Below are 22,996 nucleotides of genomic sequence, written 5' to 3' on the forward strand. Positions count from 1 at the left end.
AGTAGAGTTATTTTCTTATTTGACTTCCTTATAACCTGAGGAGGAAGAGTCACTTCACGTTGGCTGTCAGGAAGAATGGCCTTTGGTTTCATATTTCAGACCTGGAGGTTACATCTTGTTAGTTTTGATGTAGTCTTAGTCCAAGAACACATACTACTCCATAAGCTAATACTGAAGCCTTGTGCAAATAGACAACTGATTTTTGTTAGCTGCCTCCTCATGTTTGTTTACCAACACTTTAAATTATTTTCATCTAGATCTCCTTTCACTGGAATCATAGACCTTTGTGACCATCGATTTCCATTGCAACAACTAACTTTCATATGTTAAGAAATAAAAATGAAACATTTGCATGCATTATTTAGGTACACTTTGTTTTGAAATAAACACATATCTCCAAACATCCGCCATGATGGATTTTTAATCAGTTTTATGTAATGGGATAATGGAGCAATCCTAGCTACAATAGCACTAACTTTTTATGTGCCTTTATTTTTGGAAAGAAAAACAAAAGTATTGCTGCCAATATCTGGCTTTGATGCAGAGGAGTATAGTTACATTTTAATTGTGACCCAAGGTCACGAGTCGTGGCCCCTGCAGAGTGAGGTGAAGATGATGTAGCTCAGGATGGAGGAGGTGCGGACAATGTGTGAGGAAAGCAACATGTGATGCAGTGCAGGCGAATAAAACTGTGCAAACAGCACAGAGGTGAAGTCTGTGTGTCAGTTCGAGAGGCCCGATGAGAGGTGTCGTTTGGTATTTTTATCTTTTGAAAGAAAAAAAAAATCAGTTCTTCAGTTTTAAGAACAGCTGCTCGTGTAGAAAACTTTACACAGTTTTAGTTGGTGCACAATTTCCCGTCTGTCACTGAGACAAAGATCATCTTTAAAGGTAAATGTTTTAAAGCTGGGTGTCTGGAATATTAAAAGACTTCATTTAGATTTCATTTTAATTGAAGATAGAATTAAATGTTGGAAGCACAGGTTAGTTCTAGAAAACATTATTTATATTTCCCGTTTATTCCTCATGTGTTCCTTTATTTAAAAAAAAATCAAAAAAATCAAAAAGTTTAATAATTTAAACATCCATCCTGTTACGCTTAACCAGTTCAGGGTTGCTGTGGCATGAAGTTTATCCCCGCGGTCACTGCTGTCACGGCTAATGGACGGTATGAACTCAGGCGCGGAGCTCTGGGTTGAAGCAGACAGTGCGTTTATTTACAGTGCTTGAAATATAGTCTTTAAACAGCGAGATATCCAACAATGTCCTTTCTCTCAATTTCCAAAAAGTGGTGAAGGTGAGTTTCCCCGTGAGGTCAGTGTGCACTCCTTCCGTGTGAATTCCTTCTCCCGAAAACACCAGTGAATCCTCTTTCTCCACTCCTCCGTCCCGTACTTCTCCACCTGAGAGACGAGCAAACACAACAGCGGATAAGAAGGCTTGCCTTGCTATGCGGGTTACAAGATCACGAGCACACTTAGCTACCGAGCTCCAAGTACAATCCAGCGTCGACTGCCGTCTGGACACACCGTTAAATACCTCCGTTTAGTGAGGAATGATTAGCGGCAGCTGGAGCTGAAGATTACACTTCCGGGTCAGAGGTCGGCCTTTCTCACTCTCTCGGAGACGCCGCTCCTAGGCATAGCCCGACCCGCAGAATAGGGAGGGAGAGAGAAAGAGAGGAAGGCGCACACACATCACAAATAAACAAGCAGGTCGTCCGGGGAGGACCGTCCGACCGTGACAACTGCTCGCCGTGCTGCAACCACTAATTAAAATTCAATTTAAAAAATTAATTAAAACTACTCTTAATTAATATGACTTCTTATATGACTGTTAAATATTACATTAAAAGATTAAACGACTAAATCAATAAACAGCTGATTTAAAATAAATACAAATACACGATAATGATATTTAATTTAAAATAACATTTATACTTGCATTGGGTAAAAGAGTTTGCACAGCCACGATATGTTTTCCTAAATATGTTTTGTAGGGAAATGTAAATGCTGCTGTAGCTTTGTCCTGGGTACTCTACACTTCATCTATTTTTGGTCCCCACCAGCTTTTGAGGGAAATATGTTGATGTGTAACTGCTGACCAGCTAGTCCACCACTGTGCTCATCAGCTCGTCTCTAACTGGGTCTGCTTGCTGTTTTGTACTGAGCAGGTAACATACAGGTGAGTTTCTTTAGGTTTTTCTATGAGCACAAACTCCACCTGCAGTCAATATAATGTGTTGCTGTAGCTGGTTGTGAATAAAGAAAACAAACCAGACCACCTTCATTTATATTCATAAAATACTCAGCTTAAAACAACATTACGCTATTATGCTTTTCCTCATTTATTGTCATATAAATACTGATGTATGTATATATTTACTGAATCTTCACAGCAATTATAGTGTAAACATGTACAATTGCTGCGAGCCAAAAGCTTAGGTGTCAGACATCTTTAAAGTCCATTTTTTCTACTCTTAGCGGAGTATGATGTCATTGAGAGCAGATATCCCTTAGCTCCACCCAACTACTTGTTTCTAAGGTGCAGCCAATCACAAGAACCTTGGCTTAAAGGGAGGTTAGACAGCTGCAATTGTTTATTTGAGACACAAACCAAACTTGAGATGTGGCACCAGGGCCCAATGCAAGATAAATAAAGATTATTTTGGACTTTGATTCATGCAAAGCTACTCTGGCAGAGCCCAGGAATTAATAGATGGGGATGGAAATGAGTCAGATAGGCCTGCTTGAAGGCTAGAGAAATATAATGGTTAATTAATAAACTTTCCTGTTTTTATCTAACCAAGACAATTACATTTTTCTAAACTTGAAATCCAAAGCAAACTTCTGTTCTTCTCTTCAGAGCTGGTTAGAGTGGATTGGTGAGCTGATGAGCATTTAATAAAGTATTTTCCAGATAAATTCAGCTAACCACAGGATGGACACTTTCCTCCCACTGGGGGAGAAAAACCGCATTGAGAGAGCCGTGGGTAAAAAGTTCAGAGCACTGTGGGAAGTGCATTAGCTGGAAATGAGAATCTCTCCACCTGAGGTTTCATTACAGACTCCAAACATTTGTCAGTGAGCAGAGGGGGTCTGTTATTGTTTCATAAAAACACTTACTCACTTTTCATGATAATTAGTTTAGTTTTAATACTTTTTGCCTCTCTGTTTGACAAACCTCTGGTTCATTTATTGACATCAAACTGCCTCAAGCGTCTCTAACTTTCACCATTTTCATACTTTGTGAATCACTTTTTAGAGCCAAAGGTTGTTTTTTTTTGTTTTGTTTTTATTGAGTCCCTGATTTATTTTATTTTTTTTATATGTCTGTCACTGTATAAACACATAAGCTAGCTAGAGTGACACCTGCTGACCTGCATATTCAAATGCAGATGGCTTCTCTGTGTTAGAGCTCAACAGCCTGCAGTGACTCAACATAAACATCCACAACCCCTGTGACAAACTATGGTTGAGGAATAATAACGACTGTAACTGTAAAAAAGCCAGAAAAAGTCACAGAAGGTAATCACTGTTCATGAACACATGATGTTAAAAATACAGATATTTTACACGTCTAGGAATCAGATATTTTGCGTGTACAAGAGGAATTTAAATGGCCTTATTTCCTGATCTTCATGATGAGGTCATCAAAGTGTAGCAGGGTGACATCGTCACCATAAGGAATCAAATACGAATAAACCTCAAGACAGTTTTGACTTTTACTAATTGTAAAACTGGTACTAAGAGTTGTTGAAAGAACTTTTCTGTCTGTAAGGTCTTTGGCTTCTATTGCTGTTAGCCTGTGTTAGCTGGTGTTAATGTCTGTTAGCTCTTCTTAGCCTCTGTTAGCTCATATTAGCTGCTGTTAGCCACGTTTGTGAAACTGTCTTTTAAATGGATGAAACATTGTTGAGCTTAGACACTTAGAGAAGTAACTCTCATATGATGTGATAATGTAACCAAACTGTTTATCTGAGGGAAAGTTTGACTTTTAGGACACTTGAGCATAACTTTTGTTGACATAAGGTTAGCTGATAACCAACTGTTGTTGTTTGTTTTTTTCAGCGGCTTGGTCTTAGTGTTAGGAACAAATAAGTAAGTAAGTAAAGTTTATTTATATAGCACCTTTCACAGACATGTGTCACAAAGTGCTTTACAAGAAAGGCAAGAAAACACAATACAGTTATAAATACATCATAAAACCCCCGGTCTAATTAAAAGCTTTTTGAAATATGTCCCTGTAATGCTCTAAAAGTTAAAACTAGAATTTTAAAATGGATCCTAAATCCAATTGGGCTCCCTTGATCAGGCGGGTCAGTAGCCTCGCTGCAGAGTTTTGAACAACCTGTAGACGAGCCAGCCCTTTCTTGTTTAGACAAGTAAACAGGCCGTCACAGTAGTCGAGTCTTGTAGAGACAAAAGCATGTATTATCATCTCGAGTTCACTTGTTGACATGATGGATCTGAGTTTTGAAATGTTCCTCAAGTGAAAAAAGCAGGTTCTTACTATCTGATTTAAATGTCCCTCCAAAGAAAAAGCTTCATCAAAAATAATGCCTAGGTTTCTAAGGTTATGTTTCTGTGAGGAACCTAAATCATCCAGTCGATGTTTAATAACAGGTATTTTAAGTTTCTGTTTTGGCCAGGTTTAGCTGTAAGCAATTATTGTTCAACCATTGTTTAATGTTGGTTAAACAGTCAATCAGATTGGAGAGCTTATGAACTTCAGAAGGCTTAAATGAATAGTATAGCCGAATATTGTCAACTAAAAGATGATAAGATACTTCAGGAAACTGCTGTATTATCTGGCTTAAAGGAAGAATGTATATTAAGAACAGAATAGGTCCCAGCACGGAGCCCTGAGGAACTCCACACAGCAACTCTGTAGATTCCGACATGATCTGGTTTGCAGACACACTAAAACTCCTTTCAGATATACAGGGAGTGCAGAATTATTAGGCAAATGAGTATTTTGTCCACATCATCCTCTTCATGCATGTTGTCTTACTCCAAGCTGTATAGGCTCGAAAGCCTACTACCAATTAAGCATATTAGGTGATGTGCATCTCTGTAATGAGAAGGGGTGTGGTCTAATGACATCAACACCCTATATCAGGTGTGCATAATTATTAGGCAACGTCCTTTCCTTTGGCAAAATGGGTCAAAAGAAGGACTTGACAGGCTCAGAAAGGTCAAAAATAGTGTGATATCTTGCAGAGGGATGCAGCAGTCTCAAAATTGCAAAGCTTCTGAAGCGTGATCATCGAACAATCAAGCGTTTCATTCAAAATAGTCAACAGGGTCGCAAGAAGCGTGTGGAAAAACCAAGGCGCAAAATAACTGCCCATGAACTGAGAAAAGTCAAGCGTGCAGCTGCCAAGATGCCACTTGCCACCAGTTTGGCCATATTTCAGAGCTGCAACATCACTGGAGTGCCCAAAAGCACAAGGTGTGCAATACTCAGAGACATGGCCAAGGTAAGAAAGGCTGAAAGACGACCACCACTGAACAAGACACACAAGCTGAAACGTCAAGACTGGGCCAAGAAATATCTCAAGACTGGTTTTTCTAAGGTTTTATGGACTGATGAAATGAGAGTGAGTCTTGATGGGCCAGATGGATGGGCCCGTGGCTGGATTGGTAAAGGGCAGAGAGCTCCAGTCCGACTCAGACGCCAGCAAGGTGGAGGTGGAGTACTGGTTTGGGCTGGTATCATCAAAGATGAGCTTGTGGGGCCTTTTCGGGTTGAGGATGGAGTCAAGCTCAACTCCCAGTCCTACTGCCAGTTTCTGGAAGACACCTTCTTCAAGCAGTGGTACAGGAAGAAGTCTGCATCCTTCAAGAAAAACATGATTTTCATGCAGGACAATGCTCCATCACACGCGTCCAAGTACTCCACAGCGTGGCTGGCAAGAAAGGGTATAAAAGAAGAAAAACTAATGACATGGCCTCCTTGTTCACCTGATCTGAACCCCATTGAGAACCTGTGGTCCATCATCAAATGTGAGATTTACAAGGAGGGAAAACAGTACACCTCTCTGAACAGTGTCTGGGAGGCTGTGGTTGCTGCTGCACGCAATGTTGATGGTGAACAGATCAAAACACTGACAGAATCCATGGATGGCAGGCTTTTGAGTGTCCTTGCAAAGAAAGGTGGCTATATTGGTCGCTGATTTGTTTTTGTTTTGTTTTTGAATGTCAGAAATGTATATTTGTGAATGTGGAGATGTTATATTGGTTTCACTGGTAAAAATAAATAATTGAAATGGGTATATATTTGTTTTTTGTTAAGTTGCCTAATAATTATGCACAGTAATAGTCACCTGCACACACAGATATCCCCCTAAAATAGCTAAAACTAAAAACAAACTAAAAACTACTTCCAAAAACATTCAGCTTTGATATTAATGAGTTTTTTGGGTTCATTGAGAACATGGTTGTTGTTCAATAATAAAATTATTCCTCAAAAATACAACTTGCCTAATAATTCTGCACTCCCTGTATAAGATGAAAAACAGTCTAGAACATAGCCAGACATCCCAACCAGGTCTCTCAATCTGTTTATAAGGATTGTATGATTAACTGTATCAAAGGCTGAGGTAAGGTCTAACAAGACTAGGACTGTGTATTCTCCGGAGTCTGCTGACATCATAATATCATTAGTGACTTTTAGTAGCAGTGTCTCAGTGGAATGCAATTTACGAAAACCAGATTGGAAACTGCCTTCTCAAAGAGTTTTGACATAAATGGGAGTTTGGAGATAGGTCTAAAATGTTGAAGTAGTGTTGGATCCAGGTTGGGTTTTTTAAACCTTGGTTCCACAATGGCATATGTATGCCCGTTTTTGCATGTTAGAGCCCTGACCTTCAGTTCAGAAAAGATGAGGTTAGAAGAAAGAGATGATGAAAATATACATGTACCAATGTTAAATGGTCATAGCTCTCTCTCGTTCTCTCTCTGCTCCTGTGTGTTTTTAATGGATTAAAGTTTATGAGAACGTATCAGTTTGTTGGAAGATGTAATTACACATTAATCAATGTAAACTGACGAGTACAGCATTCTTGTTTTCTATTAAATACTTAAACAATGACTTACTTTACCTTTAAATAACCAAGAACATATTTCTTTAAAATTAAAAGTAATATTGTTTGTTTAACAAAAACAAAATAGAGATGATGAATAGCAAAGGTGGAGTGGTGAACTTGAGCATTTTACTTGTAAGTTTTAATAAATTTGTCAAAGAAAGCATGAGTAAACCTTATTTTTTGCCCCAGTTACACAACAAATGGACACTGCGATGCGAAAAGAGTTTTCACACGACGGTGTAGAGTCCTGTGAAAACTTTCTTTTTCATATGACTCTGTATCTGTGATCTGTGACACACTGTGGTGGCCAAATGACATGAAGGCATATAAAGAGTGTGGTAAAATGACTTGAGTGAAATGCTTTATAGTCATGCTTTTGGTAAATATCAGCATGGCAGCAGATAGTCGAATGGAGTCAAAGTGACACAGACAAATAGACAATAGGGTTCAAATCCGGCTGATTGTTGTTTTGTGTTTTGTGGGGGTTTTTTGTCGCAGCTGCAGCTCAGCTGGTCTGTTACTAATTGTGACATTTGTGTTAAAGTGTCCTTGAGTCAAACTCTCAGTGTGTGTATGTGGGAGAAAAATATCTGTCACTGAGGATAATAAAAGCCAATTCACAGCTCTCAAACATTGCATCACCCCCACCACCTGAGTTCACTGACTCTTCTCCTCTTCAATCTTTCCCCGGGCCACGTCGCCACCGCCTCCTCATTACATTTTTCACCCGTGTTGCATAAGACTCGGCCCGCGCTACAGCACAACCTTGATCTGCGGTCGAGGGCTGTGTTGTGTCATTACATCCCTCCACATCCTTGAGCTCCTGTTCAAGTCTAAATGTGGACAATCTCAAAGGCTTGCGTTGTTTAACTGGCTCCGTGACAGAGTGACAGATTGTGTTTGTATCCAGGCTTGGAGAATGAAAAAAAAGAAAAACCAAAGAAGAAGCAGAATGTAAATAGCAGCTATAGATGGCAGAGCTGAAGAGGAGGGACTCTGGCAATGTGATAGCTAAATTATTGCATTTGTGGTAAATTAGATAACTAAATAAACTCATAACACCTTTCCGGAGACTTGCTGAGAGTGACAGAAGGTGAGAGGAAGAAAGACAGACAGAAGGACAGAGGTGGAGGGGGACGGTGAGAGACGGTCCTCTTGCTCTGGCTGTGAAACACAGATTCACCTCCTGCTGTGTCCTTCCCTTCCACAGAGAGATAATACTAATGGCTAGTCTTGTGGCCTGTGGCTTCTCATAATGGGCTGTGGATGTTTAGTCCTCTACCACACACACATACACACACGTTGATGTATGTGTAGAAGCAAGCAAGAAGCTGGTGTACGGCTAACTGCTGTTGTTTTTTCGGGTAATTATTGTAATTTTATTAAGTTAATTCAATGATACACCTACTTGAGAACCAATTTTAGTAAATAAATCATTGTTACAATATAATTTATAGTGTGTGTTATGGGAAGTGGCAGTGCAAAGAATGTCAGCGACTGCAAATGACACATCTTTAGTAGTTGCTGATTGGTGCTGAAATGAGATCATCAGTCATGTTTAAGGTCTTTTATAGCCTTTGGTATCACTACCTGCTAATGTAGAGGCTGCAAACAGAAGCATCCTTCACCTGATCTGTAATTTTAGGTCCAGTATTCCAGTACTGTCAGTGCGCCCCAGGGTGGCTGTGGCTACATTGTAGCTTGCCATCACCAGTGTGTGAATGTGTGTGTGAATGGGTGGATGATTGCGTATAGTGTAAAGCGCTTTGGGGTCCTTAGGACCAAGTAAAGCGCTATACAAATACAGACCATTTACCATTTTACCATTTTACTGGAAAACCAAAATAATCCTAGTTTGTGACTTTAAAAAGAAATGTTTTCACCCAGTTGGGCTCTTCCATTAGTACCGTCACTGAAAATAGGATTTGTGGAGTGAAGATTCGCTTACTGTATGTTGCAAATATACCAGCAATCGTCAGCTGTTGGACAAAAAAAATGACCATATCACCAAAGTCTTTTGGAGAGAACTTTGATCTAAATGTTATTTTGGTGTCATGACTATACAGTTGTGGTGAGAAGTTTATATCTGTTTATTATGGGCATGAATGAAATGATATTTTTTTAATGATTTCTTTGAACTTCTCTTTTTCCAGAGTGGAATGATTGCACAGCATGCAATTTAATAACAAGAAGCAGGTGCATAACTTTGAATTTATTTTGGATTTTCTGTAATCCACACCGATCAAATTTATACACTCAGCCACACTAATGTTTGGTGAAATGTCCCTTAGCACGTTGACCCTCAACCAGAAACCTTATGTAGCCATCAACAAGCTTCCGGCATAATTCTGGCTGAAATTTGGCTGCTCTTCTTGGCACAATTGGTAGAGTTCATTTTAACTGGATGGTTTCCTGACACAGACGGACTCTTACATTTTCCTGACTTTTAAGTGTAGTCCACAAATTTTCAACAGGGTTGAGTTCAGGGTTTTGGGAAGGCCATTCCAGAAGCTTAATGTAAGCCCGCTTTATTGATTCAAAACTAGTTTTGATGTATGTTTGGTATCATTCTCCTGTTGTGTCCAAGTTTCAACTGTGAAGTTGAAGAATTTGCAGGTAGTCCTCCTCTATTATTTCATCCACTTTGTGCAATGTACCAGTACCACTGGCAGCAACACAGCCCAAGAGCATGATGCTACCAACATCATGCTTAACAGCTGGCACAGGTTAGGTTTTAAAGCCTCATCTTTACTTTTTCAAACATACCTCTTGTCAATTTGGCCAAAGAGCTCAATCTTTGTCTTGTCTGAACATAAAACTTCTCTGCACAAGACATTTGGCTCTACTCTGAGCCCCTACTGGATGAGAGCCCTTAGAGTCTTCTGAGGAATCTAATTTCTGTCACTCGTATCCGTCATCTTTTTCTGTCAGTCACTACCCGGGGGTCGTAAAGCAGGAGAGGAACATAGATCAACCCAGAGTGGTCACTCCATCCATTTCCAGCTTATTCTATGATATTTATAGTTTTATTTATTGAATCACTTTGAATATTTTCTCCCCTTTATGGATAGATAAAATGTTTCTTCTTCTTCTTTAGATTTAGACATATGTCAGCATGCAGACAGTATGCGTATGTAACATGAGGATTTAGGTGTGGTAGTCTTGTTTTGGGAACAATACTCTTGATCTTTTCAGCAGTTTGAACTTAAAAAAATTAGTTATTTGCATCCATCCTTCCTGTGTTTGCTCTGGGGGTACGTGCTCTAAGCAATCAGGAAGAAGATTTGGATGTGTTTGTTTTGCTCTGGTTTCCTGATGAGGCTGAGATTACATATTATTTTAATGATATTCAGAACTTGTTTGGCAGCAACTGAACTCAAGAAGCTGCAATCTCACAGCTTAATTTTTTTTTCTGTTATTATTATTGTTGAAGTGTTTGCTTTATTTTCACTCAATTTGTCAACCGTGTCTCGAACTGCTTTTATTAGTGTCCTTCATGCTGTTAAATTAGGGCCGAGCAGCTACTGAAGCCTAACAAAGTTATAAGAGGAGAGAAAAGGAAATAAGTCAGAGGTTGTCAAGGAAGCAATTTCCATCATGTGTGAATTACACCCACAACATCTCCAGGAGCCGCGGCAGTAAATTCAAGCCCAGACCTCGCTCGTCTGCGCTGTCTCTGGGCTCTCATCGTACCTGATCGACATTAGATTTACACCACGCTGCATGTCAGGCAGCAATTTCCCAAATTCATCATCAATCTCAACAAAGCAGCTAATGGGGCAGGCGACTCTGTAGGTCTGAAAAATTAATTACCACCAAAAACCCACAGTGCAGCGTTTGCCAGAGTGAACAGTTAACTGCTAACTTTATAAACGTGTTCATTATTTTACACCACTACCATCTATACGTCCTCCTCCTCACTAAACCTGCTCTGTCGGTTTGAATGTGCACCTGTTTATCTGCATTTGTGGTGTATTATTGTAATGTATGGACAACGTATATGTTTTTGAGCTGAGGATGAAGAAAACATCCAGCTGCTTATGCAACAGAGCGATAACGTGTGTGTGTGTGTGTGTGTGTGTGTGTGTGTGTGTGTGTGTGTGTGTGTGTGTGTGTGCGTGTGTGTGTGTGCGCAATCACTTATGGGTGAGTGCTGCTCAGCTTGTCATACATGATTGCTAATGAGGTTTGGACAAACGAGACTACATCCTTAGTAGAGACTCACATGAGTAAAACATGATTACATAACATAAATAATGTGAGAACAATACTGCACATCCTCTATAAGAGTTCAGGTCGATCGCTGTTACTGGAGCACAGAGACTTCCAGTGGATAAGGGGGCTTCAAGACATGGGCAAAATGGGTATGTGGACACCTCAGCATTAAACTTTTATTCTATATCATGTTGAAAATAGATGCAAAAGCTGCAGTTCCTCCAGTGTCCACTTGAGGGTGCCTTGAAAAGTCTATGGCAGGGGTGTCAAACTCAAATACACAGTGGGCCAAAATTCAAAACTGGAACAAAGTCGCGGGCTAACGTTAATATTTATTGAAATATATTTATTCCTCCAGATATAAGAATGAATCTTTTCTTATGGACTCAAACACGTTTTGCTGAAAAACTGAATATGGAACAAGCAAAGCTTAATACTAAACAATATATATATTAGCTGTATAATACCAGTAGGCCAGCTCTAATAGTAATTTGGTATGGCTTCGCAGGCCAAATGTAATTAGGCTGCGGGCCAAATTTGGCCCGCGGGCCAGAGTTTGACACTTATGTGGGTCTATGGGGACTATGTTTACAGTCAAAAAAAGGTTTTGATCTCTGTTAGATAATTTCCTTATTTAAATGTATGTGATTAATTTTTATTCCATGTTTCACTTCAAAAAGTTACAGTAAGTATTTTTTTAGGTTATTTAATATTAAAAAAAACATTGTACTCATAAATATACACTGATGAGTATTTCATTGCATCTTCTGGCAAACTGATTCATTCTCATAAACTCAGAATTAATCCATTCAAAATATGTAGGTTTGTGGAGATGAACATCGCCATTTTCTGCTAATCACACTTTATATATGTGGCTAGAAACCAGACACATATATGTAGTACACCTTATCAGCATTACAAAGTGTTTCCCACACACTTTTAAGTTTTCAATTTGAAATGGAATGGTTAATAAAATACACCTTTTGAATGCACACTGCAATTTGCTGTCATCTAGTGGTGAGATATTACACAGTGTACCCTTTAAAGCAGGGGTCCCCAATCCCAGTCCACGAGGGCCGGTGTCCCTGCAGGTTTTAGATCTCACCCTGGGTCAACACACCTGAATCACATGATTAGTTCATTACCAGGCCTCTGGAGAACTTCAAGACATGTTGAGAAGATAATTTATCCATTTAAATCAGCTGTGATGGATCAAGGACACATCTAAAACCTGCAGGGACACCGGCCCTCGTGGACTGGGATTGGGGATCCCTGCTTTAAAGTTTAAATTTATGCAAAATTACAGGCATCACCACAAGGTAGCTCTGTTTGTTTTGTTCAGGTAGATTTTATTTGTACTTGTATTTGTATTTGTACTGTACTTATTTGAACTTCTGGGGCAGCTGGGGGTGGATTCCAACTGTTGGTAGCTTCCAGCCAAGTCTTATTTGCTTCCTCATATTTAGATGTTGGCCAGTATGGTGGTGGAGTGGTGATCACGATTACTTCACAGCAATAAGGTCCTGGGCTCCAATCTACTCACCAACTGGAGCCTGTCTACATCGAGTGTGCATGGGAATTTTCTGGGTCCTCTGGCTTCCTCCCACGCTCCAAAAATGTACATGTTAGGTTAACTGGAGATTCTAAATTGGCTGAGAACATGAATGGTTTTTATCTCTCTGTTTTAGCCCTGTGACAGACAGGTTATTTGTCCACAGTGTACCCTGTCCATGACAGCTGGGATAGGCTCCAGCCCCCTTGCAGTCCTGAATTGTATAAGCAGTTTAAAAAGTGGATGGCTGTTAAGATGGTTTCTTTTGGAAATTAGAGTCTAGGCAGACCTTTGACGTTATCGCTGCTGGGTTTTTGTGACGCAGGAAACTAGCCTCTAATTCAATATGGAGAACAGTCGTAATGAGGGGTTGTTCTCAAAGCTCTTCTTCTTGAATATATACGAACTCCTGCCATTTTCTTCTTTCTCTAAAATTTAAAAGGACAAGGGGAAGGTCAGTGATGACCAGTGACTGCTAGCTTGCACTGTTGGTATATATTTTTTTTAAACGATAAGCTCTAAAATATCTTTATGAATTACTTTTTAGTCATTATCAGGTGAAACATGCCATGCAAGTTGTATATACAATACATATCAGACCATTTAAATACAGAATTTGACTTCATGGGGAAAATATCTGGTTGTTTGCATGCTAAATGCTACTGAGTGATCCACAGCAAGTTGTTAAAAGTGTGTTTTTTTTGTCATAAGTGTTTTCAGGCCCATCTTTGCCCACTATTAGTAACAAAGAGGTAACAAAAGTTACAGTAAGTTTCCAGCACCAAAATGAAGAGGTGAGCAGCGGGGGCTCAGTAAATAGAGCAGATCATCAACTAATCAGAAAGTCAGTGGTTGAAAAAATGATCCAGCTCCTCTAGTCTGTATGTTAAAGGTGAGTTCAATGTAGCTGCACGGTGTGTTCATTTTCCAGCTTTGGCATTTTTCTTTTCAAAAAACAGAGATAATTGTAGCCACTTGCAGTTGGATCAAACCAGCAATATTACGTATTTATGCTAAAAATGGTTGCATCTATTCATGTGTTTGTCTTCTCTAACAATGTGAATGCACATTAGCTTTTTTACGCTGCATTAGAGCACATTCAGCTGGAAAGCTGCCTCTGCTCGTATAGCAGTGAGTGAGTGATTGCTGCTCCTGCAATCAGCCACAAATTCACTCTAAATGAGTTTCAGGAGCTTGTGAAGAGGGAAGGCGAGGGAGGCACAGCTGCTTCTGGTTCAGTGTGGTTACCATGTGAGTGATTTTTCAAGAAATTCAAATCAGAAGTTTACACCATTTTTATTCTGACTGAAACAGACTAAAGAAACTTTGAGTAAGAGCTTTTTTTAATTCTTTATTAATTCAGGCTGTCATCAGTTCACTTCATCTCTCCATAAAAGTAAAACACGGTTATCATCATTTAAACTTATGACTTGTCAAAACTCAAATGAACGATTAAAGTAAATTTTAAATTAAATTTTATTCCAGATGTAGAAGATAGGGACCAGGTCAGCTACCACTCAGGGGCAGTTCCTGTCTTGATATAATTACTTTGGTGCCTGAAGATGGGAAGTTAAGTTGGTCAAGTTGGGAATTACATGCAATTCTTGAAAACTGTCAGTACTGTTTGTGGCACTACAACTATTAATTGTAATAAACTGGGGACATTTGCAAATCTGCTACTGTCTACATAGACAGAAGATCAACCAGAATCTCATACACTCAAAATAATATGCCCCAAATTGCTGACTTGAACTAATTTAATTACATGTAATATTTTTGTGTGATTTTGTCACAGAAGTCCAAAGTAAAATGTTAAAATTAATGGAATCTGATCAAGGGAAATTTACGTGATTGTTATATATGTAGTTATATGTAGTGCAGAGTTGCACTCAGACTGATTGCAACATGTTGGCAGTCTGTGCTTATAGGTTAGATAGTTATTTACAAACCTTCACCGGTGCGTCTGAGAGGGATTGCAAGCAGTCGTTGCAGTCAGAGTTGAATGACGATTGTTTGGAGACAGGTTGCCTCTCACAAAGTGAAGTATGCAACTATTCAGAAGGTGAATGTGTTGCACACTCTCAGACAACCACTAGTTTTGTTTTCCTAGTTTCGAAGAGGTTGCCGTCCTGTTTTGACTCCATGGTCATCTCAGCCACAGAACACAGAATCCACTTTAAGGGCACAAAATCATCATCAACCAGCAAACTTCTGAGGGCAACTTTGTCTTTAATGCATTTTGAATGAAGCGCTGGTTCTTTACAGAGTAATGAATACATGGAAAATGTACATTTTAGTCCTCTGTACACTAACGATCCAAGAAAGTCTGCAAGACTAGAAGTTCAGTCAACGTTTTTTTTCACTGAACATCTTCTCATACTCCTTCCCGATGCCGTCAGCTGGGACAGCCACATTTATAAAAACTGCCTTTTTTTTCTCCCGTGTCTGACGTATCTTTCTTTGGCTGGTTGGCCAGCAGCGGCTTATCTGTCTGGAACTTGAGGTCCCACAGGACTTGAGCGCTGGAGTGGAGTGTCCCAGTGGGACTCGTGAGCTTTTAACGAGCACAAATGTTCCTGTACACTCAAAGGAGCTTGCAAAGAAAAGCGTCTGGACTTCTTTAAGTTTACTTGAAGACGTTTCACCTCTCATCCGAGAAGCTTCTTCAGTTCTAAGGTCAAATGGTGGAGAGTCCCAGATATAAACCTAGTGGGAGTATCCCCCCACAGAGGGACAAAAGGACCCCCTGATGATCCTCTAATCGCCTGAGCCAAGGTGTGAAACTGGGTGTGGGTCCCAATCAGCCAGAGTTTTGGGTGTGTTCATTGTGAAACCTGGCCCCACCTTATCATGCGAATTCCTGAGGTCAGATGGCCCAGGATGTGAGTGGGCGTTAAGGCGTCTGGGAAGGGATCTCAAAACTGGATTATAGATGGCAGAGAGTTGGTGTCGTAAACCCCCGCCTCTGTTCAAAGATGGTCGCTCACAGTGGACATAGATGGCCTCTTTCACTCCTCTTTCAAACCATCTGTCCTCTCTGTCCAAAATGTGAACATTGGCATCCTCGAAAGAGTGTCCTTTATCCTTAAGATGCAGATGGACTGCTGAGTCTTGTCCTGTGGAGGTGGCTCTTCTGTGTTGTGCCATGCGCTTGTGAAGTGGCTGTTTGGTCTCTCCAATGTAGAGGTCTGGGCATTCCTCGCTGCACTGTACAGCATACACCACATTGTTAAGTCTGTGTTTTGGCGTTTTGTCTTTCGGGTGAACCAGTTTTTGTCTGAGCGTGTTGCTGGGTCTGAAATGCACCGGGATGTCATGCTTGGAGAAAACTCTCCTAAGTTTTTCTGATACACCGGCTACATAGGGGATGACAATGTTGTTGCGTCTGTCCTTCTTATCCTCCCTCGTTGGTGTCTGGTCTTCTTTTCTGTGCCTCTTTGCTGACTTTAAGAACGCCCATTTAGGATAGCCGCACGTTTTGAGTGCTTCCTTTACATGTGTGTGTTCCTTCTTTTTTCCTTCAGGCTTAGAGGGAACATGTTCTGCCCGGTGGTGTAGGGTCCTAATTACTCCAAGTTTGTGTTCCAAAGGGTGATGGGAGTCAAAGAGGAGGTACTGGTCCATGTGTGTGGGCTTCCGGTAAACTTCGATGTTGAGTTTGCCGTTCTCTTCAAAATTATTGACCGCCTTACATATCACCGCCTTTACCCAGGGGATGCCATACCCTGCATCTACGGACTTCCTAAAATCCACAAGGAAGCTGTCCCACTCAGACCCATAGTCAGTAGCATAAACTCAGCCACTTATAACATTGCTAAACACCTTGCTACCATCCTTGCTCCTCTTGTGGGGAACACCCCACACCACATCAAGAACTCCACCGACTTCACCGACAAGGTCCAGAAACTTACCCTGGATCCAGATGAAACCATGGTGTCCTTTGATGTAGTCTCTCTCTTCACTTGCATACCCACCACGGAGGCCGTGGAGACTGTCAGAAAACGACTACAAGAAGACAGCTCCTTGGAGGACAGGACCAACTTCACACCCGATCAGATTTGCACACTGTTAGACCTCTGCCTCACCACTACATATTTCAAATACAACGAAGGCTTTTACAGACAAAAACATGGCTGTGCCATGGGCTCCCCCGTGTCACCTATTGTAGCCAACCTTTACATGGAGGAAGTGGAAAGGAAGGCTCTTGGCTCTTTCAAAGGAAGAGTACCCAGCCACTGGTACAGATATGTGGACGACACCTGGGTCAAAATCAAGACACAAGAAGTGGAATCCTTCACTGCGCACATTAACGCTGTGGATAAAAACATCAAGTTCACCAGGGAAGACACAAAGGACAACTGTTTGCCTTTCCTGGACTGCGCTGTGCACATTGAAGAGAACGGCAAACTCAACATCGAAGTTTACCGGAAGCCCACACACACGGACCAGTACCTCCTCTTTGACTCCCATCACCCTTTGGAACACAAACTTGGAGTAATTAGGACCCTACACCACCGGGCAGAACATGTTCCCTCTAAGCCTGAAGGAAAAAAGAAGGAACACACACATGTAAAGGAAGCACTCAAAACGTGCGGCTATCCTAAATGGGCGTTCTTAAAGTCAGCAAAGAGGCACAGAAAAGAAGACCAGACACCAACGAGGGAGGATAAGAAGGACAGACGCAACAACATTGTCATCCCCTATGTAGCCGGTGTATCAGAAAAACTTAGGAGAGTTTTCTCCAAGCATGACATCCCGGTGCATTTCAGACCCAGCAACACGCTCAGACAAAAACTGGTTCACCCGAAAGACAAAACGCCAAAACACAGACTTAACAATGTGGTGTATGCTGTACAGTGCAGCGAGGAATGCCCAGACCTCTACATTGGAGAGACCAAACAGCCACTTCACAAGCGCATGGCACAACACAGAAGAGCCACCTCCACAGGACAAGACTCAGCAGTCCATCTGCATCTTAAGGATAAAGGACACTCTTTCGAGGATGCCAATGTTCACATTTTGGACAGAGAGGACAGATGGTTTGAAAGAGGAGTGAAAGAGGCCATCTATGTCCACTGTGAGCGACCATCTTTGAACAGAGGCGGGGGTTTACGACACCAACTCTCTGCCATCTATAATCCAGTTTTGAGATCCCTTCCCAGACGCCTTAACGCCCACTCACATCCTGGGCCATCTGACCTCAGGAATTCGCATGATAAGGTGGGGCCAGGTTTCACAATGAACACACCCAAAACTCTGGCTGATTGGGACCCACACCCAGTTTCACACCTTGGCTCAGGCGATTAGAGGATCATCAGGGGGTCCTTTTGTCCCTCTGTGGGGGGATACTCCCACTAGGTTTATATCTGGGACTCTCCACCATTTGACCTTAGAACTGAAGAAGCTTCTCGGATGAGAGGTGAAACGTCTTCAAGTAAACTTAAAGAAGTCCAGACGCTTTTCTTTGCAAGCTCCTTTGACTACGATGACCTGGATGACTGAGAACCTTCACAGACGTTCCTGTACACTATTACACAATTACTGTCATGAGGAGCTGGACTGTCCCAGAGCTTCTTTGCACACGTGCACCTTCAGTGCTGCCTCTGTGACACTTACTGTGCTCAGGGCATGAGTTTGCAGCCATGGTCAGAACACTTGCCTTTTCTTGCCACTGGTAGGACTTCTTGAAGTCAGCCTCATCCTTTATCTGTTGATGGTACATGAAGAGGTTTGGTCTTCGTGGTGTTACCACTTACCCCTCATCACTTGTCTTCTTGTCCACATGTTCTTGTTGTCTTGGTTCTGCACTTTGTCTGGAAGCCTCCACATATTGAGTCTAAAATTTTTATGGTAATTTTAATTTTTTTTAGCAAGATAACAATCACATGAACTGAACTTGGGCTTTATTGTGGTATCTTGTGGTCTGTATCTAATTCTGAGAGTACTGTTTTTTTAAAAACATGTTTTCCTGGCTCTTTTATGTCTTACGTATTTTTCTCTCCATTATCAGATTCACAGGTGGTTTACAGGAACCGAGATGGAGATGTCATCAAGTTTGACTTCGTCCTGAATGACACACACGTTCTCCTCAGCAACAGCATATTTGTGAGTGTTTTTACACTTTCTTTATTTAAACATATTAAATATTCCAATACACGCCCATGCGCCTGAGCTGTTATATTCTATGAATGCCATTTTACTTCACTGTTAGGTGATTGCCAAGGAATGTGATGTGTGAATATGCATACTAGTGCAGGGGTCAGCAACCTTTAACACCCAAAGAGCCATTTGGACCCGGGTTCCACGCAAAGGAAAACACTGGGAGCCGCAAATACTTTTTGACATCTAAAATGAAGATAACACTGTATATATTGTTTTTTACCTGTATGCTTTGTGTGAACAACTAAGGTGTGTTGCTTATGAAATCCATGAAGTGCTACAGAGAAAATTACATTTTATTCATGTAATTAACACATTTTGAACTCTTAAAGAAATATAACAAAAGGAAAGACACCCAGCTGAACTAAAATGATCCAGCAAACAAAAACTGTTGTGAGCCGCCACCCTTATATCGCCTTTGGGCTTTTGGAGCCTTGACCTGACTTTTAAAAAATAATTGGAAAAAAAGCACTATGCTGCTAAAAGATGAAAAATAGATATTTGCAAAATTCTGCCTAAATATGTATTTTACCTGGTTAATGTCTGTGGTGGGGCGTGGTCTGCAGCGCCGCTGCAGGGGAGGCGGACGCACCTGAGCGGCACCCGCAATCACGCCTCGCCACCTTAACGTCTGTGCTCTCTATGCTGTTGTGTTGGTATGTGTCGGGCTGTGAGCTGCAAAGCTACAGCCGGCTGTATACGTACAGCAACCGTATGTGAAAAGTGGTCAATAAAGAGATGCTGAAAAGCATTTTCATGCAAACATCGTCAGGTCTGCCGTGATATGTTTACAATGGGACTTCTACTCCTGATCCTCTGCGCACAGCGTCTGCAGATCGGGGCTGTACGAAGTCACTTTCATCTTTTTACGCAGGACTGTAAGCTGTCATCTGTGAGGCATGACCGGTGTTTGTTTTTAGTTCACGGAGGAGAATAGCTGCTGACATAATGTGGATCCGAAGATCTATAATTGGCCTACCAGGGGTTGAAAGTCTCGATAAATGCACAGCGTTTCGGCGGGTATACTGGCTTCCGCGAGTGTGACGCTTATTTTGAGCGATGAAAAAATAATAGAATATAATTTTATTTTTATATTTCAATATCACAATAATCTTCCAATTTAGAACTACAAGCTAAAAAATGAACTAACACAAAAAATACACTTCAGCTAAATACTTCTAAGTTATTTTCCCAAACCACGCAGAGCCGCAGTATAAGGACTAAAGAGCCGCATGCAGCTCCGGAGCCGCAGGTTGCCGACCCCTGTACTAATGTATAGAGCAGGTCGATATGACCAAAAATATTTATTACGATATACATTTGAAAATTTGCGATAACGATAAAACTGACGATATAATTGACACTAGACAAAATACTTTACAACTCCTCAACTTTATTAGTGCAAAAAAAAACCATCAATGTATTTTCACTTAAACAAGCAGCTGTTTTTTATGTGCATTAAGTTATATAAAAAATTAACAGTGCAAATGCAAATTCCTTGCTGACACTTTAACCAAAAGGCATTTCCAGTGGAAACTGGCTGACATATCCTCAGCATAACCATGTATAATATCCACAAAACTTAAAAAGAGGTTATACACACACAACACAGTAATATTATGTTGAAGCACAGTACGTATCACTCCGCGAGGCTCCTGACTACGATAGCCGTAATGCTCCGACAATCCATCAAGCGGTGCGGTTTCGTAGATTAGCAAAGTCGTACTAAAACATTTGACAGATTTTCGAGCGCCGTGTACCACATAAAATAGTTTCGAGGTCAGTAAACACAACCAGAATTCATACATAAGGCACACGGGATTATAAGGGACACTGTCGATTTTCTTTGACAGGTAACATGATGACATATCATGCAGGTTTTGTGGATATAATTGAGATAATATCATGAACTTTAAATGATGTGACACTTTTAGAAGGTGTCATAGGTGCATAAAGGAAATAAAGGGTAGGTGGTTGCTAGGGAACATGATTATATTATAAGATTTGATATAGATAAGGACCCAATAGTAGGTCTGCTCGATTATGGCAAAAATGATAATCACGATTATTTTCACTGAAATTGAGATCTCGATTATTTGACGATATTTATTTAACAATAACAATGTGTTGAATAATGGCTTTAAAGATTGTCAAAAAATAATATAAAATAATGTGCAAATACTGATAACAGTGCAAATGTTTGCAATATAAAAAATAAATGAAAAATGTAAACATTAATGTTTAGTGAACTTCAAAATACTGCATAATATTTATGCATACAAATCAAGGCAAGCTGTGTAGCCACACAATGCACAATTGCATCAAACTGACATTGAGGTATGTCAACTAAAGTTGCTGCTCCTTCATTCTTTGATCGTATGTCACTTTGTGAGCGGTCTTCAAATGTTTGAATAAATTTGTAGTGTTGCTCTGTGGTGCAGCTACGACACCGTAGCAAAGTTTACACACTATGTCTACTTGATCCACGTCTGACTCCGCGAACCCATAATGTTTCCACACCACTGAAGTTATTTTACCTCTCTTTTCAACCAACGGCATTCTTTCTTCAGCAGCCATTATCCTCTGCTCCCCAAATAACTTCTGCTTAGCTTTCCGAGCTTCCCTCGGGTCCTCTTAATTGTTGTGACGCGTGTTCGAATCGCAGAGAGGTGCGCTCGTTTTACCACATAGAGCAGCGCGAGAGTAAAGCACGAGGGAGGTGCTAATAATTGGCTCAGTCATTTTTAATGATCGTTGAAAGCCCAGATCGTAATTTAGATTAAAATTCGATTAATTGAGCAGCCCTACCCAATAGTTAAGTTTTGTGGACATAAAGGAGATCATTTCATTAATTTGAAATGATATAATGGTTTTAGAAGGTGTTCTAGATGTGTAAAAGCTACAAAAGGGTAATTTTAGTATTTTGGTAGGGTTAGTAATATCTGATTTAGATAAGGACCTAATATTCAAGTTTTGGGGATATAAATTAGATGTTAATGTTATAAAATTAAAACGATATAATGGTTTTTAAAAGACTATAAATGGCACATTTTAGCCTAATGCTAGGTGGTTGCTTTGCAGAATGATACCATCTTAATATCAGATGTAGATGAAAGCCTTCAGGGGTCAAAGATGTACCTCTATACAAAGTTTGATTACTCAACCTCTGATCATGCACATGTTAAAACACAAATATCATCTTTTAGGACTTAAAGAAAACAGAATTACAGAACTGGCACAGTAAATTGGACACTGGCCTTGCGATCTTACTTCTGTCTAGTCCTCATCACAAAGCTTTCTCTTCTACTGTCTGGCTGCTGGGTCCCCAGAGGCTGCAGGAAACAAGTCTCATCCCTGCTTTATCTGCACAATAAAAATACAGTAGCGTCCTGGTGAAGACGCTGGTTGCCCGGCTGTCTGCATTGCGAACAAACTCTAGCTTTAAGGTTGATCCTCACCTCAACTTACCTGGAAAAGAGGATTTGACGTGTGAATTATAATTTTAGATAATTCTCTAAAACCTGATGCGAGCACACAAATGAACATTCATCATGAGTTGTCACACATGTATTACTTCCAGGAATTTTAAATTATTCCAGTGCAGGGCTAAATTGGCTGCTTTCTAATTGCATCATTATAATCCTGTTGGTGCTCCATCATCACAATCATAAACCATTTATTCTCAGCCGCGCTGTCACCGGGAAGCATGTTTCTACATCAACATGCTTAAACGAGTAGCTCCATGATGAAATCAAAAGGCAGAGGTGGCCTCGGTGATGAGAAGTCATAGTCTTGACCCATGCTCGATAGCTGCGTAGACAAACGGCTTCAGCATCTAAACCGAGCACTGGCCTGTCTGGCTGCACAGCTTCCCTCGGTCAGCTGTGCACCTCATGTTTTGCAAATAATTGCAAAAACGACACATAAGGCAAAATGTGGCACTAGAAGTGATGGATGCTGTTTCATTTTTAAGCCTGCCT

General features: G+C 40.6%; 1 protein-coding gene and 1 long non-coding RNA gene across 3 annotated transcripts in view; one reads left to right on the forward strand and one right to left on the reverse strand.

The window, feature by feature from the left end:
- The window catches only part of LOC146361240 (inactive dipeptidyl peptidase 10-like), a 116,329-nt gene that overhangs the window by 55,317 nt on the left and 38,016 nt on the right, over positions 1-22,996 (forward strand). For both annotated transcript variants that reach the window (XM_084922686.1, XM_084922687.1), the window contains exon 4: positions 18,868-18,962. In XM_084922686.1, coding sequence (XP_084778812.1) covers positions 18,868-18,962 — 95 coding nt within the window. The remainder of the gene's footprint in view (positions 1-18,867; positions 18,963-22,996) is intronic.
- On the reverse strand, positions 406-1,633 carry LOC146361242 (uncharacterized). Its single transcript, XR_014799533.1, has 2 exons — positions 1,486-1,633; positions 406-1,403 (listed from the first exon to the last, which is right to left on the reverse strand). It is a non-coding gene; the product is annotated as an uncharacterized LOC146361242 (long non-coding RNA).

The sequence above is a fragment of the Perissodus microlepis genome, chromosome 23, assembly GCF_051167445.1.
Source record: "Perissodus microlepis isolate ML-2025 ecotype Zambia chromosome 23, ASM5116744v1, whole genome shotgun sequence".
NCBI lineage: Eukaryota > Metazoa > Chordata > Actinopteri > Cichliformes > Cichlidae > Perissodus > Perissodus microlepis.